The sequence below is a fragment of the Mytilus edulis genome, chromosome 8, assembly GCF_963676685.1.
Source record: "Mytilus edulis chromosome 8, xbMytEdul2.2, whole genome shotgun sequence".
Classification (NCBI taxonomy): domain Eukaryota; kingdom Metazoa; phylum Mollusca; class Bivalvia; order Mytilida; family Mytilidae; genus Mytilus; species Mytilus edulis.
In genome coordinates this window covers 37,269,439-37,286,731 of record NC_092351.1, presented here as the reverse complement: position 1 = coordinate 37,286,731, position 17,293 = coordinate 37,269,439, and the positions used below count along the sequence as shown (strand labels likewise).

The 17,293-nt window shown below is 32.2% G+C and overlaps 1 protein-coding gene across 1 annotated transcript in view; it reads right to left on the bottom strand.

Moving 5' to 3' along the window:
- LOC139486793 (protein dachsous-like) overlaps positions 1-10,432 on the bottom strand; it is a 64,692-nt gene extending 54,260 nt beyond the window's left edge. Inside the window, exon 1 of the mRNA XM_071271765.1 lies at positions 8,154-10,432. Coding sequence (XP_071127866.1) covers positions 8,154-9,911 — 1,758 coding nt within the window. The 5' untranslated portion in view covers positions 9,912-10,432. The remainder of the gene's footprint in view (positions 1-8,153) is intronic.
- Positions 10,433-17,293: the final 6,861 nt, after the last annotated feature.

Genomic DNA, 17,293 nt, shown 5'->3' with positions numbered 1-17,293 from the left:
ACAATATGGCCTTATACATATTTGTTCATCATACAAGTTACTGGAAAACATGGTTGAGGAATTTTAATATTCTTTTTACTCTAAATTAACATTGTTTCATCTGTTCAGTGCCAGGGGTTTGACAGCACGAAATATTTCTGTGGATCCGTTAGGCATCATTATTGCAATTCATTACATTGACTACTACAGGGGTAGGGGTGGGTGGTATATGAATGCCCATAGGGATCTTGCACAAACAGGTATTTTCTCTTATTGAAACTAACATCCTGATTGCAAATGTATAGGTGTGTTGGGGGGGGGGGGGGGTTTCAGGAGTATCAACCTGGGTCCTGGCACAGCAAAGGTTAAGGAATTATAAAAAATCTGATATATCCTCAATACAAAAAAATAAATTATGAAAACAAATAACTTGAGGTGTCCTTTTCAAGATCACAAAAAAGTGCTCATGAAAACTAGCAGAAAATATGTACAATCAAGTATGTTTTGGCACGATAAAGCACCTAAGGACAATAAACATAGCAATGAAATAACAAGAATCTCAACTCTGAGATTCACAGAAAAATCAACATCAATTCATAAGACAAATATTGCATTAACTTTCACAGTTTTATGGTTTTAAAACAGAATGGAACCAATTATAGAGGATATATTTTAGCATTATTAACAGCAGTCAAATGAAAATAAATATTATAATTATTTATATTTATCATTTTCCTGTTGTTTGAGAAAACATATTTGCCATAACTCGCTAATGATATGATTGGATAAACATGCTTTAAGCATCTGTTTAACAGAGATCTTGGTCGCTTTGATGATTTTGCTTTCTTTCTCTGCGACTGCTTTGTTTTGAATTCTCTTAACATTTTTGCCATAGCTGTTCTAACAAGTGTAAATTACTTTTAACTTGCAAGAATTTTTATTTAACGAAGAAGGTGTAAATGAGATATTAATTGCAGTATATCATGTCAGAGAAACACAACAAAAGCTTTTTAGTATACTGTATAATTAATTGGAAGGTTGACATTTTAGTGCTATTTTAGAGGTAAACAACATATGAGGGAGATCGAAAAAAAAGTGGCTTTTTTCGATTCATCAAATAATTAAAATAAATGATGGGATAAATAAATTACTGAAGAAACAAAAAAAACTTTAAAACCACATACTGTTAGTTGTTGTTGGTTATAATTATTTTCATTTATTAATTAGAAAATGCAGGCTGTTTCAGGTTTGAATTACTTTCCATTCTATCATGTCAGGGCCTTTTATAGTTTACTAAACATTTTGGGTTTTGCTTATTGTTGAAGCATACTAGTTATACTGCCAATATTATTCATGTCATTTGGTCTCTAGAGGATAGCTGTCTTGTAAGTAATCATATCCCATCTTCTTCTTTTAATATCAATTATAGCTGAGCCACAGATGTAACAAGTTTATGTCAGTCTGCCTTTCTTTCAAGGCATTAAATTTTATGGTCCTGTTTCCTATAAAACTATTCTACTTTCATAAAAATTCTATTGATTTTTTCCAACTAAATCTTCCTAGTTTCCACTACTATAGATCTTTATGTTCATAATAATCTTAGACCATAAAATTTGACTAATTAAGTTCACAAGTTCAATCCATTCTCTACTATAGTTCTCTAAACCATCAAACAGAAATAATATTCTGAAAACCCTCTTTATTTCCCTGCATTTTATTGTGAAACATTTTACTATTGGAATGTAAAGCTTTATAAGATTTCTTTGATTTTTATGACAATTTATTCATAGGGGTTGTGAGCATGCATGCCAATTTGCTCCAACTGCCTGTCGTGTGATGACAATTAACCACATGAACTCTACTTATGCCATAAATACATGTTAGTGAATGAAATATCCTTCATGCCACAATTACCCAATGCAAAATACCCAAATTTTTCACAATGCAATACAACCAGAGGCCGTAGGAGGTAATTCAGCAACTGAATTTTATTGGTATTTCAATTGAAAGAAACTTCAAATGGTTTTAATTTAATGTCCTGACAACTGTCATTATGAAATTATGTCTGGTCAACTATTGGTCAAATAATCTGACTTTTTTGTGTTCAAAAACAGCAGTCGATAACAAGGGTGTTATCTCCCCCTGAAGTGGTTACCACAGGGACAACACGTTACATCAAAAGAATCTCCATTTTACATTTAAACCTATTAATCAAATTTTTAATGAAAATTTTCATCTTGTGTGCGAATCAATTAATGGGATTCAACGAGGCTTAAAATTGGACATCTTGCTCAATTTCTTTCTTCTTATAGGACGGAATATCAACACTTTTGATATTAACATAATGTTGACATAAGGAATTCTTTGTGGTATAAAGGTAGAAATTATTCTGCAATGCACCGAACAAGAAGATTTCTGCAATGTTTTATGCGACTGATTTCATTTTCTGTAACATATTTTCTTATCCATTCAATTTAAAGAAAGGCTTCAGATCATTCAAAGTATCTTTAAGATTATTTTTTATTACAGAGACAACTTCCGCTGTTTAAATTTTGCACCTATTTTTCCTGAATTAATAAGAACAATAAAAAAAGTTGAAATAGAAATTGAAATATAATTTTAAAGAGTTATTGCCCTTGTTTATGATTCAGAAAATGAATTAAAACCTGATAATTGTTTTCTTCAATTTTCGCTAATTTCACAGGATGTAAATTCAAGTCATGCAGAACAATTATTTTAATGTATACCTCTGCATTAGTCCAAATATTTCAAATAAGACTTTCCTCATAAAAAATTAATGATCCTTTCAGTGGACGGCACTGATGAAAAATGTTAATGCATTGCTTCAAGTTATAACTTTAACCCTTCAAAACAAACAAAAAACATTTGATATGTATCTTTTAAAATATTCATTTCCTCTCCTACTTATAATCTGTGATTCCTCATCCGTCCAATTTATTTAAGTAAAACATTATAGAATAAGTCATGTTTTACATACCTTTTCAATGATACAAAAAATTTTATACAATTCATAATAATCCTCATGATCATGCAGTATATATTATTTGTGCATTTGTACAGATCGAGTTTTTGAAAAAAGGGTTATATTAAGAAATATTTATTTCAGAAAAGGACCAAACAAAATGCATCTAGTGAGCTTCATAAACCTCGAGAGTGTAATACAGTGTTAATTGAGAATCTAAATACAAATGTATTAGCAATGTTATTTTTTCCAAGTTGCTACTTTTTGAATCACAAAACTAAATTATATTTTTTTAATAATAAGTGTACACACGTGTTGTTCAGTGCAATTCCCTAAAACATTAAATAAAAAAAATTGTAAAAAAACTCAATTAGCTTCCTATCATTGTTATCAGTAGACCATGGATTAATTATTGGTATCTGCCATCAGTAATTACATTACTAATTCCTTTACTAATGACATTTTTGAGTGAAATTGTATTTATTACAGATTTGGTAGATAAAGAGTTAAAAAGCATGTCATTTCTTTTCATCTTTTGTCTAATTCCAAGTCATACAGGACATTTAGCTGCTAGTGTTTCATGATTAGGTAGATAAACATTTGTGAGAACCTCAACTATTTTCCCATTTTATCAGGGATTTAAAACATTTATAGGATAAAACCTGCATTATTGTGGAATGTTATAAAACAACATTTTTTGTTTGTTTTAGTATTACTAGCAATTATCTATTGTTTGTTTGTTTGTATTTGACCAATATCTGAGTAATCCCCCCTTAGTATTTTCTATAACGGGGATTATTACTATCATTATTGGTCAAACTTAATTCTGTTTGATAGTTAATTTTGTTACACAATTTTGACACATTCACTGATTACTAATATAAAATGGCCGAACAAGATTTTAAAGAATCTAAATCTTTGTAAACAGTCACACATACATGTATATCCCTATTTCAAATTATCGAGGTTGGTTCTAAAGTCGAAAAGACAACATGCCAATGTTCGATTATTTAATAAGATGATATAATACCGGCTAAAGCCATAGAAACAGAGAACCCAATAAGTACACTTTAGATTTAAAAAACCTTAAGGTTTTAATCCCAAGTTAAATACAAACCGAGCCAAATTCTTTGTTTCTGAGTAAACAAAGACCGAATGTAAAGTAAAAGAATGGTCACACGGGTTTAAAGTAGTTTTCTATTTAAAAAGATCTGTATAATGACTTAGAATATACAAAGAAATATCAAGGCTTTTCTATGGTTATAACGGTGTGTGACAGTAAATATTGTAGACCACTTCACACAAAATCACTGACAAAATCTAATTGATCACTCTTGTTAAAATTCAAATTTTCTGAGTCTGAATTTTTAAAACCTTTGTGAAGAATAATTTGAATATTTTTTATATGAAAAGAAGTTGTACTACCACTCACTAACTATCTCTCTAAATAGACGTTCTGGCCTATATTTTTCCTGAAATAATCTGTCGCCATTCTTAGGAATTTTTCTATAAAATTTGAAAAAAAATCTATTTTTATACATTTTTTATAATTTTTTAATACATGTAGTAGAAGGATTTACACTATTTTTGATTGAAGGTTGCTTGCTTTACATCCAGACTACTTAAGAACTTTTTTATATTCACATCTATACTAATGTGATTTGCTTGAAATTCCATGCCCTTGGCAAATATTTCTATATATATTCAGAGATTTTGAATATAATACCAATGAATTTCAAGGCTATATATTTAAAATTGTCATAGTCATTAAATTAATTTCAAAAAAATGAAAAAATGAACTAATTCTATTCAGTATTGGGTCTTAAATTCTTAAATTTTTATACTATAAAGCAAGCTACATGTGTAGCCGAAGAGAACATGTATGTGGATAAGATTCATCCTTCTAAACAACATTCATTTTAATGTTTACCAAACAGTCAATTTAGTAAAAATCTGTTTGTCTTACATTATCTATATCTAGTATACAAAGTTTCTAAACTCTCCGTCCATCATTTCACTGGAACACAAACACACGATTTTGTCTCATCTCAGTTCAAACAAAACCTTGCCAAATACCAGCGATATCAAACAAAATTGGAATACACATCCAAACATTGCTTTGGTCACTCAGTAGTTTATCAGTTCATCTTACTGGTATGCCCTGACGTGACCGTCTAACAATCTACACTATTATCAGTGTTTTCATGGTCATTTCCAACAACTCAGACTTCAAACACCATTACATCAATAGAAACACTATTAGACAGATAAAGAACAAAGTTAACCATAGAAAATAATACTGCATTCTTTGATTGGATAGTACTTAAAAAATCTTCAATTTCACAGAAAATTTAATAAAATGACAGAATGGGGAAATGTGCAAGATATGAGTAGGATATATTTTTCAATTAAAGTAATAAAACAAATCATAAATGATAATTTATCAAAATGACCTTATTATTAATTTTTTATGTTGCAAAATAAAAGTTCTAAAATAAAACAATAATAAATTTTACATAAAAAATATTTAATAATAGATTCAATGGTAGATGTGATTTCCTGTCACGACTCATTTCTGTCCTAATGTTTTTTGACATCTACTGTATGCATGTTATATAATTATGCCAAGAAGTACTGTCATTTATTCCATTTTACTTACTATCACTACTACAACACTATGTGTGTAATGGAATGTGAGAAAATCATAATTTCTCATGCTGATTCTATCTTATACATTTACTGTTCACATTTGCCATTTGCAACATAGGCATTTTCTTTCAAATACAATATACATACATGTATTTGAGTTTTTCAAAGATAACGAACATGAAACAAAAGGAATTTATGAAAGTCCTTCATTTTCAAATTCTCAGCATGCCAACCAATTTTTTTCTCCATTTTTTTATAAGCATGATTCTCATTAGCCTTTGTAGATGTTAAAGTTGTTTAAAAAAAAGCTAGTCATTTTCAATTTTGGAGGATTTATCTATTTCAATTCAAATTTAATATAAAAAAGTTATTATCTTGAACTGTCGCTTAAAATATGGGAAAGGTCATAATGTGAATCATCAAATAATACTGAAACTATTTTTTCCATCAATTAAATACTAACAAAATGTCATCACTCATCCTGGCTATAATTTTCAAAAATAATTTCTGATTGTAATTCAAATTCAAACTTGTATTTATGGTAACCAGTTCAAAATTTGACTTTCTAATCATGCTGTTCAGTTTACGAACATTCTTTTTATTACTAAACATATAATTGAGATCTTAATCAGAATCATACAAAAGAAAAGTCCAAACAGACCACAACAATGTATACGTAAATTAACGTTTCTTTCCGACACAAAATTACCTTTACAAAAGATGTCACCCAAGATCAAATTTCATTTTGCGTGATCACGAACAAAGTGAATCTGCTCTTTTACTTAACGAGTGAACCCCTACGAGCAGACATACCTTTTAAAAGCACCTGCTGACCATCAAGTCAATTGTTTATTAATCGATTTCATTTCCGCTTAAATTTTTTCCTCATATAATCGTAAACAATTAACCCTTAACAAACAAAAAAGGAAATAGATTTGAATACACAATCTGGAATGTATATATTTCCATGGCAGACATGAATGAAAAAGTATTTTAGTCATGACTTAAAAGTTGTATTTTTACAATATAAATTTTTATTCATATACATGTTTGTCATCAGTGTCAACAACAAAATTGAAACAAGATTGACAATTCCGACAACAATTGTCTCTCAAATGAAGAAAGAATGAAGTTTAATACCTGATACAAAACTATTTTTACTTTTGATTGTTTTAAAATTTAAGAATGACAATGAATTTACTAGATACAAGTCATGTGGTAGGTGGCTCAGACTACTAAAGTGGTATCATGTGGTAGGTGGCTCAGACTACTAAAGTGGTACATGTACAAATGTATCCTTAACTTTTATTAGAATATTGCTCACAAACATTTTATGAAATATGTCTTATGTCTAAATTTATACATCAAGATAAATATGAAAATAAAAAGTACATTTTGTAAAGTTCTGGCATTTATTTGGAGTTTATTTATTAAATTTTGACAGAAATCAGTAAATAAATGATGTCCGATAATTTTGTATCCCGACTTTTTGATATTTTTCTTTATTTTCCACACCTGTGATAGTTCAGGTAAATTTGCACCACCTGTGCGAGTTTAGATGATTCATGAAAATGACTATATAACAAAGATGGACCATTTATCACTGGTCAAAACTTGTGAAAAAACTGAGAACAACAATTCATCACCCTAGCTTTATAATAAAGTGAAATAATGGCCAACATTGAGGAGACACATCACCACCATATAATAAAATGAAATAATGGCCAACATTGAGGAAACATCACACCACCATGTCTATTTTTTATTTTTTTTATGAAGTTTTTGTCGTTAATTTTCATAAATGTATACATGTAAACTCTACTGTGTGTTTTGGTACATTACAGCTTTAAATTTGTGCTATCCTTTGTTTATATTTTCTAGGACATGTATGACTACATAAATACTGGTACTTGGTGCATTTAATTTAAATTTTTCAAACCATAACACTGTCAACAAGTGCAATCTTGTCCCCTTTAAATATGCTTTGAAACATCAGTTTTCATTAAAATTTTACGACTCTAGCTTAATTTTAAAAAGTCCATCAGCTTAATCTCTTTATCTTCATGGAATATCATTCAAGCAACTACTCAGAAGAAAACCTCCTACATAATGATCCATAATGAATGACTAGCATGAAGTCAGCATTTATATTGAAAAGCCAGCTTTTTTAACCAGTAACTCTGAAAAATTATATTTTTTCTTCATTGTGGCCCAACCATTGCCCTTGCAAAACCATAAGAACCAGTAAGTTTCAATATAGAAATTGATAAAAGACTCTGGGACCTTTCATACCAGAAAGGTGGAGATCCAGAAAATTTTACAAGGGTCCTTGGTTCCAGCCTATCAAGTTCGTAAAAAAAGCATGGAATTAGAAGAAACATACAAATGTATATTTGAAAGGGGGGGGGGGGGGGGGGGGCGGTGAAGAATGCCAGTGTCTGAAAATGAGAAAATCTAGCAGCTTGGACATTTGATTTTACTTTTTTTTTTAAATTACATGTATGCTTAATTTCATCAACATTTATATCACTTAAAAGCTTACCTGTAGGAAACAAAATCCTTGTGCAGCATTTTCTTTGACTGCTGTCTTGTAAAAAGACTGGTGAAATTCTGGTTCCATATCGTTCACATCTTTGATCGTCACCAGGACAACTGCTGTTGAGGAAAATGGAGGGACACCTGAATCCGTTGCAACAACAGCAATCCTTGGTAATGCATTTAATTCACAATCTGTTTTATCCACACGCGTAGAAATAAATCCAGTGTTACTATCAATTTTAAACCAGTCAGAGTTACTATCGGGTGTGTCTAAAATTTTATAAGTTACTTTAGCATTTAGACCTTCATCTTTATCAGAGGCGCTGACTTTAGTGACAGGTGTGCCAACAGCTGATTGTTCAGAAATCTCTGCTAGGTACTGGGATTGTGTAAAGATTGGTCCATTGTCATTCACATCTTCTACCCAGAGAGTAAAGGAAGATGAGGCATGAAGTGGCTGGTTCCCTGAATCTACAGCTATTACGTTTAAATCATATTTGGAAACAGTTTCTCTATCTAAATAATGTTTAACATAAATATAGTAAATGACTCTGTCATCTGTTTTTAATCCGAAATGTCCAAGGTCCCCTTGCAATGAAACATTGATGTTTGAAAAATATTCATTTGGATGATCAGGGTCACTAACTGATATTCTAACAACCAGAGTACCATAAGTAGCATTTTCGGCTATTTTTGCTGATTGGTTTGAGGTAGTTAAAAACACAAGATTGATTGTAGCAGGTTTTTCATTGATATTTTCAACAATAACCTCTATCCTTGCTGAGGATGAGAGAGGTTGGGAACCATTATCTGTAGCTAACACAGATAATTCGTATTTCTGTGTCGTTTCATAATCTAAAGGTTTATTGACACGTACGATACCAGTTACTGGATCTACGGCGAAATGTTGCTCAGGGTTCAAACGATGATCTAATGTGTAGGTGATTCTTGCATTTTCCTCTGAGTCTTGGTCTGTTGCCTCTACTCTTGCAATACTCGTTCCGACTGCTATACTTTCGTTGACTCGAATAGAATATTTTGTGTGGATGAACTGTGGTGGGTTGTCATTTGCATCAATTATGATGACAGTAACACGGACATCCCCATATTTTGGAGGATCCCCTCCATCAGTTACACGAATGACTAAGTTGTAAACAGGTTTTGATTCAAAATCAAGAACACCTTTAGTTTCAAGTTCTAAATTCAGCCAGCTATTACCTGACATCTTTTTACGCAAAATAAAATGATCGTCTTCATTTCCACTTATAATGACAGAATCTTGAATTCCATTTTGTCCTATATCACGGTCAACAACACTTCCAACGATGACTTTAGTTCCTTGGGGAGTAGTTTCTGAAAGACTCAAGGATTTGCTGCCATTTGGAAAATATGGTGCATGATCATTCATATCTGTGACATTTATATAAACCTGAATTATTGCACCTGATCCACTAAAAAACACAAGTGCATAATTCTCTTTTGTTTCTCTATCTAACGATTTACTAGTTCGTATTTCACCAGTTGTTTTGTCTATATTAAAATCTTGTGTTTCTTCAAAAGTTTCAAAAGGAGGCACAGCATTTGCCATTCCATCTCCAATTTTACCAACATAAACATTTGGAGGCTGTTCTTCTCGTACACTTAAATACTGGCTTGATTCTCCACAACAGAAATGATTTAACAAAATAAAACTTGCTAAAAATGTTAATAACAGATTATCTGATATTTTCTGTGCCATTGCACAAATCTTGAACCTCACCATTTTGATTTAAAATATTTTGCTGTAATATGACAGAATAAATTTTGTTACAATTTATTCCATATCAGTATTTAAAAAATAAAATAATTTCTTACATGGTTATTCGAATATTTGTAGTTATTTTAAAATTCTCCATTTGTAATCCCATAATATGAATGAAGATATAATTGTTTCACAGTTTAGTATTTTTCACAACATGCTTTCAGATATTTGTTGCTTGGGTGTAAAACAAGTCCGTCACACGAGACCCCATTATTCAATTACAACGGTATACAACATTGTCACTTCTATAATTTACCTGTGAAAAAAATCACACCTGCGTTTTCAGTTGACGTTTGATGAAATTCATATCGTATCATATCAGATAGATAAAACACAATTTAACTTTTCGTCCAAATCCATCTTATATCCTTGTTTTAGTCCGTACACATGATTAATTTGTAGAATTTCATGCAATATACACACTTACTACCTGTACTGCAGTTTCTATGTTTAGGTGTCCAATCAAGCCTCGGTTTCGTATCGTTTGAGATTTACCGCTTCGGTAGAAATACGACTATTGAGTCCATTTGTAAAGTAATAAATTTGACAGCCAATCGATGGATCAACAGAAAGACAGTAATCCAATTTATTACCTAGCTGAAATACGGTTATTCAATTAAATCAAATTGAATAAAAATAATACCTAATTGTAATGTGTGCAGTCTAGAGACATCCCAAAATTATAATTCAAATTGATGAATATATTTTGTCATAGTGGAGAAAGGAAAAGAAAAAACAAACAAACAACAGTAAACAACAGTAAACAAAACAAAAACTGACTAAATCTATTGGAATTAGATCAGATTACTATAATTAATTCCACTTTATTCTTTAACAATTAACTTACAATAAAACCATTTCCTTTAAGAAAATGAACACGCAAATGAAGACAAAATGCAAAAGGAAAAAAATGGAGAAATTATAAAAATAAAAATAAAAAAATAAGGTTTTATTTGACACTTGATGTCCATCGTCGTCCGCCAGTTCATTCTTCTTAGACTATTGTGCTCTAAGTCATAATTTCTCACCAGTAGTAGCACTAGATGTAATGTAACCACACTTTACCTGAATGTTCTGGATGATATCCTGAATGTTTCTGAGGGATTTTATCTAAACATTGAATTTATCTATTGCTGCAATTAAAATTTTTGGTAAAACTTAAGTTTGTTATGTTTAATAACTCGAGGTTAATAACTGATAAAAAACTAAAGTAGTTAGATCAAAACTGATAAAATATGAATAACCACCGAGTCGAGGTTTCTTTTCTAAGGACAATCCATTTGGAGTTTTTGCCCCTGAATTGACAATTTTTATTAATTTTTTAGTCAAAATAATATACAAAAAACCCATGCATATATTACGAATATTATAACAGGTTGTTAAAAACTCTAAACAGAAATGCATGATTTATCACTTATTTCCAAAAAATATTATAATTATCTAGAAATCTAGCATATATAGATGTATATATATGTAAAACCTGAGACGAGAAAAATAGGCAAGTGATTCCATCTATTATGAGCCTCTTATCTTAATCAAGATGTTAATTATAAGACTTTGGACATTCTCGTGTGAGGGTAAATTTCAATATAGTGAAGAGTAAAACTGCTGGTACAAATGTTATTGTAAGTTCGAAACACTTTAGAGAAATAGATAATGCATTTCTAACTTCGAAGACGAAGTCGAAGTCGAAGTCGAAGTCGAAGAAGAAGAAGAAGAAAAAGAAGAAGAAGAAGAAGAAGAACCAAACTTTTTTTCCAAAAAAAACATAGCCCTCCCCCCCCCCCCCCCCCCCCCGCAGAAAATCAAATGGTTGCTGCCTAAGAAGTTGCACATAACTGGTATGTCATCCTCGTGCATGGTGCAGAGGAGTCAGTACTATTTAAAGTGTCCTATACCCCACCGTGCCAACCTCGTGCCCAGTGCAGAAAGCCTGATTTAAATATTTATCTTTCAAGTTATATTTTGTCTTCATCAACTAACTCACAGACAGATATTAAGATATCGAGATTCTCTACATTAAGAAGCCATATCAGTTTTTGGCTAGGAATCAAATGCATAAAGTTAGGGCATAGTGAGTTAATAGTGGAATTTAAACAATTTCTCTTATCTGGAGATGATGTGCACGAGAATAAAAAATGTTTTTCATCATCAACTTCATTTTAGGTGCACCTGAGACATAGCCTGTCTTGTCGGAGAGTACCCTGATAGCGACCTTGTTCAATTCTTAGTCTGTGAGAAGAAATACGCAATCGAGTGAAATTTCTCCTCTGCTCAGACGATTGTAGAATCGTAAGATATCTTTCACTACCAAAATGAGTCTTAAAAGTGCTATAGCTACAAAGCTTCCCATCAGCACAGTCGTGCATTTGGTTTCTCCATTGTATTTCATAGTGCTGATACAAATTTTAATTAAAATTTTGAATCTAAAGTTGCTTGCAAAGGCTAAACTGTCAACCCCATTAATTCTTTTTTGGCAAATAGTAAAATGATCCATACCAAGAGGGAATTTTTTATTCAAATGATAGCTTTGACTCTAAATATGCATCTTATAGTATGGAAAAGGATGAACCCAAATTTTCAAGCCTGTGCCAGTATCTGTTCATAGATTTGGTGATATCAAAATGTAAAGGAAATCTCCCAAGTTCTGAAAGAGTGGCAAGGTTAGTAGCTCTTTTCCCCACACCTAGTAACAATTTACAAAATTTCATATGTAATCTTTATGAAAGAAGTTTAGATAGGCTTCATCAACTTTAGAAGTCTGAGAATTTAATTTTTTTAAGGGATTAAAAATCCGCAAATTTCCGAACTATACAAAAGAATGGGTTTAATTGTATGATCAAATACGTGGAGTCTGTTTTTAATATTTGGATTCAGTGACAAGAAGTCCTTTCGTAGCTTGTAGTATGCTTTCAATGCCTTATTGTACAATTCCTTCTGAGCAAGGGAAAAAGATCCTGATGCACTAATGTTATACCTAAATATTTACAATGTTGAACACAATCTATCAACATATCATCAAAATAAGAATTATGTTTTAAATGCCTGCCTGCTTTGTTGGATACCATCACCTTAGTTTTTTTTAGATTAATTTTCATACACCAATCTTTACAATACTTATTTAATTGATCAAGTTTACACTGGAGCCCCTTTTCCGAGGAAGAAAAAAGTACAATATCGTCAAAATATAATAAACAATGAACTGGCTTGGAGTTAACCAAGACTGGATCAGGTGACTTTTCTAGATAATTAGGGAGATCATTTATGAAAATTTTAAATAAATTTGGACTCAAATTATCTCCCTGTTTCACTCCCACCTTAGTTGGAAAAAGGTCTGCAACTCTATTCTTTAATCGAATACACTCTTTACTCTGGACATGCATACTCTTAATTATATTATAAAAATTTGTACCTAGCCCAATGTTTAATATCTTGAGTTTTATACCTGGGTGAATGACCGTGTCAAAGGCCTTTTGGAAATCAACAAAACGGGCAAACACTCTACCTTCTTTAGTATGACAGTACTTATCAATAATGGTCTTAAGTATGAACATATGGTCAGATGGTCGTGCTTTTCTTGTGAAACCAATTTGGCTATCTTTAATGATCTGATATTTATCTAAAAATTTGCAAAGACGGGCGCCAAGAATTTTATTAAAAAGCTTCCCCAAAGCATCAGTAATGGTTATTCCTTTATAATTATTAGGGTCAGATGCATCATTCCCTTTATGAATTGGGAATATGTAACCAGTAGTCCAGGGTTCTGGGTATTTTCCATAAGGGAGGCAATTATTAAATTTTTTTAGTAAACAAGGTAACAAAGAGGTTTGACCATATTTTAGCATACTGTTAGAGATGTTTTCCAACCCTGCTGCTTTATCAATTTTTAAAGATGACAAAGCAGTAGATATTTCGGTTTCAGAGATCCGACTATCAAGTTCATAAAAGCACTTTCTTTTTTCAAGAATGTTAAGCTTTTCCTCCAAAAATTGCAGTCGTTCTTTAAACTCATCTTTTGGTTCAGTCAAATTTTAAAAATGATTCAACCAATCAAATGGTGCAACTAATGCACTCTTATCATCCTTTTCCTTACGCTGTAGTTCATCAATCAATTGCCAGTACTGCTTAGGGTTTTCCTCATGCAGTGTTTCTATTTGCTTCAACAAAGACTGCTTGTACTCCCTGTATTTGTGTTTCCGTGCCTTAGTATATAAGCGCTGTAGTTTATAAAAGTGACATTTAACAGCAGGATCTCAGGGAAATCGAGAATAAATTTTCCCATAACTAAATAGGTTTTTTCGCAAATATGCAAGACTACAGTCAAACCACTTTTGGTGTTTAACCCCCTGACCCGTTTGGGCTTTACGCCTTTTAAGATAAGTATTGGCAGCAGTTATGATAATGTCTGTCAATTCTAGAGATGCACTATCAATTGCATTTTGGGAATCTATGGGCTCTAGTTTAAGGAATTGCTGAATTTCTGCAGTAAAAAGGCATCTTGAAAAAGAGCTGGTGAGTCATCTGACCATATGTAACCTGGTGACATTTTATGAGTATTAACACTATCACAATCAGTTTTTAAACAATATTTTGCAGACAATGACCATTCCAACAAACAATGGGAGTCTGATAGTGTTGGTGTAAAATTACATATTCTCATGTACAAAATTTGATTTAGGATACTCTCCGACACTAAAACATAATCAACTGTACTAGCTCCATTAGGAGTATAACATGTTAGCCCACCAAAGGTGTCACCAAGAACTCGATCATTTAGAATCCTTATTTGGTTACTAATACACAAGTCAAGCAGGTCCCTGCCCTTTGAGTCAAGTTTATCACCTTTGCCCCTTCTTTCAAGAATTTGTTGATCGCTGAAATAGGACTGATATAATGGAGAAAGATTATAACTGTCATCTATGATAAAATCTGTATCAGAAGCCACTCGGGCATTAAAGTCCCCACACAATAATATATTACCCTGTTTTTGGTAGGAAGCAATATCCTTTTCTAAACATGTAAGAATATCATGGTCAAGTCCTTTAGAGTATGACGACCCTTCTAGTGGGTTATATACAACATATACCACATATATTGATATACTGTTTCGTCAGTATAGACCCTTTAGATTTTTTCTTTATTCCGATGTTCAAAATCGAAAAAGAAGAATATTTTATATAAAATGTAATGTTTAAGTTAGGTAACAATGTTGATGCGAAAGTATAACAAAAATGTGTTGGTCTTATGGTATGCACCTTTAAGTTTTAGTTGATCGCTCGACATAATTCCTATGGGATTAAAATTGAAATCCTTGCTCGGCATCTTGGTTCCTATAGATGTGAGTGTCACTGTGTAACTCGACGGTTTTGTTACAGTGCATAAAAGAATAGCGTTTTTGCTAGCAATATTTTGATGAAAGTTATTAATGGTAAACTGGCAATATGACAATCTCTGTAGATTCAAATGGGAGACAACTGTATGGTAGTTTCAGTTTGAATTCACTGCCAAATAAGCCAAGGAATATGACATCAGTTGACCAGTTAAAAATTACAACCTGTTGAGATGTACAAACTTGATTTTGCAGTGGCTGTTAACACAAAAAAAAGCAAAATAACACACACAAAAAATCAGAACGGAAAGTCCTTTATCAAGCACATCCAACTAATGGAAAATAACTATCATATTGCTGACCTGATGTAGGCATTTCCTTGTGTAGAAAATAGTGGATTAAATCTGGTTTAATAGCTAGCTAAACCTCTCAATTGTACGATAGTCGCATAGAATTCCATTACATTGGCAACATTGTGTGAGCGAAATAAACAGACACAATAGACAAAACTCTGCTGTTTCGTGGATATTGCTACACGTTTTACGATGCACGCGTATTGGCTTCATGCATGTGTGTTCTATGCACGGAGAAGGTTTGGTACCATTAAAACGTTTAATCTCGCTGTAAATGTTTGCACCTGTCCTAAGTCAGGAATCTGATATACAATAGTTGTCGTTTGTTTATGCGTGTCAGTGGCGGATCCAGAACCTTTCCTAAAGGGGGGGGGGGGGGGGGGGCGCTGACTGACCTAAAGGGAGGTGGGCTCCAGTCATGCTTCAATGATTCCCTATATAATCAACCAAATTTTTCCCACAAAAGGGGGCCCCCTGGATCCGCCTATGCGTGTTTCTCGTTTCTCGTTTTTTGTATAGATTAGACCGTTGATTTTCCCGTTTGAATGGTTTTACACTAGTAATTTTGGGGCCCTTTACTACCTTTTTGTTCGGTGTGAGCCAAGGCTCCGTGTTGGAGGTCATACGTTGACCTATAATGGTTTACTTTTATAAATTGTTATTTGGATGGAGATTTGTCTCATTGGCACTCACACCACATCTTTCTATATCTATTATAATAGCTCTTTCTGCTTATGTTGTAAATTTAAAAAAAAATACTATTACCTCATTTCTTTGTTTTTTTTTAATCCAATGATGTACTTACAATTTATAGTATGTTCCAATTTATAGAGCCATTTATCCATATTCTGTTTTTATTTCAATCTGATTTTTTATAAGCGTATCCATTTGATGCTTGTGTGTGATTTTGTGTATCGAGATGTTTTGTATATTTCTTCAATTCAAATAGGGTGACTATGTTGAACGCATATATCCCATTGAACTAGAGATAAAGGATATAACAGATACAGTCAAGTTAAGTCTGCCTCATATCTTGACTTACAACTAGAAATTGACAATGAGGGTTGGTTAAAAACGAAACTTTACGACAAAAGAGATGATTTCAGCTTCCTAATTGTGAACTTTCAGTTTCTATGTAGCAAAATTCCAGAAGCGCCTGCATAAGGAGTACGATATTTCCATGGTTCATTGTATTTCCTATCATGATTTCCTTGACAGAGAGTTGCTGCTCACAAGGAAGCTATTAAACCAAGAGTTCAAAATGGTGAAGTTGAAATTATCCCTTCGTAAATCGTTTGTTTACGGACATCATCACGAGTTGGCTGGGTTCTGGAATATCGGATCCGTTTCACAGACCATAGAGCATATGTTCCTTTTGACTTAACTACAATCCCGTTCCCTTTTTCACGAATGGGATCAACCAAATTAAATTACAGGGTTATAATAGAACTAACCGAAGAGCACTGAAAAGAACGTGATGCCAGGCCACTGTGGAGCAGGATTTGCCGTTACCTTAAGGCCTTCCAGAGCAACTGAGATCACCCTTATTTTTTGATGGGGTTTCGTGTTGCTTAGTCTTTATTTTTGTATGTTGTATTTTGTGTATACTATTTTAATTGTTTGTCTGTTTTTTTTTGTTTTTTTTTAGCAATGACATTGTC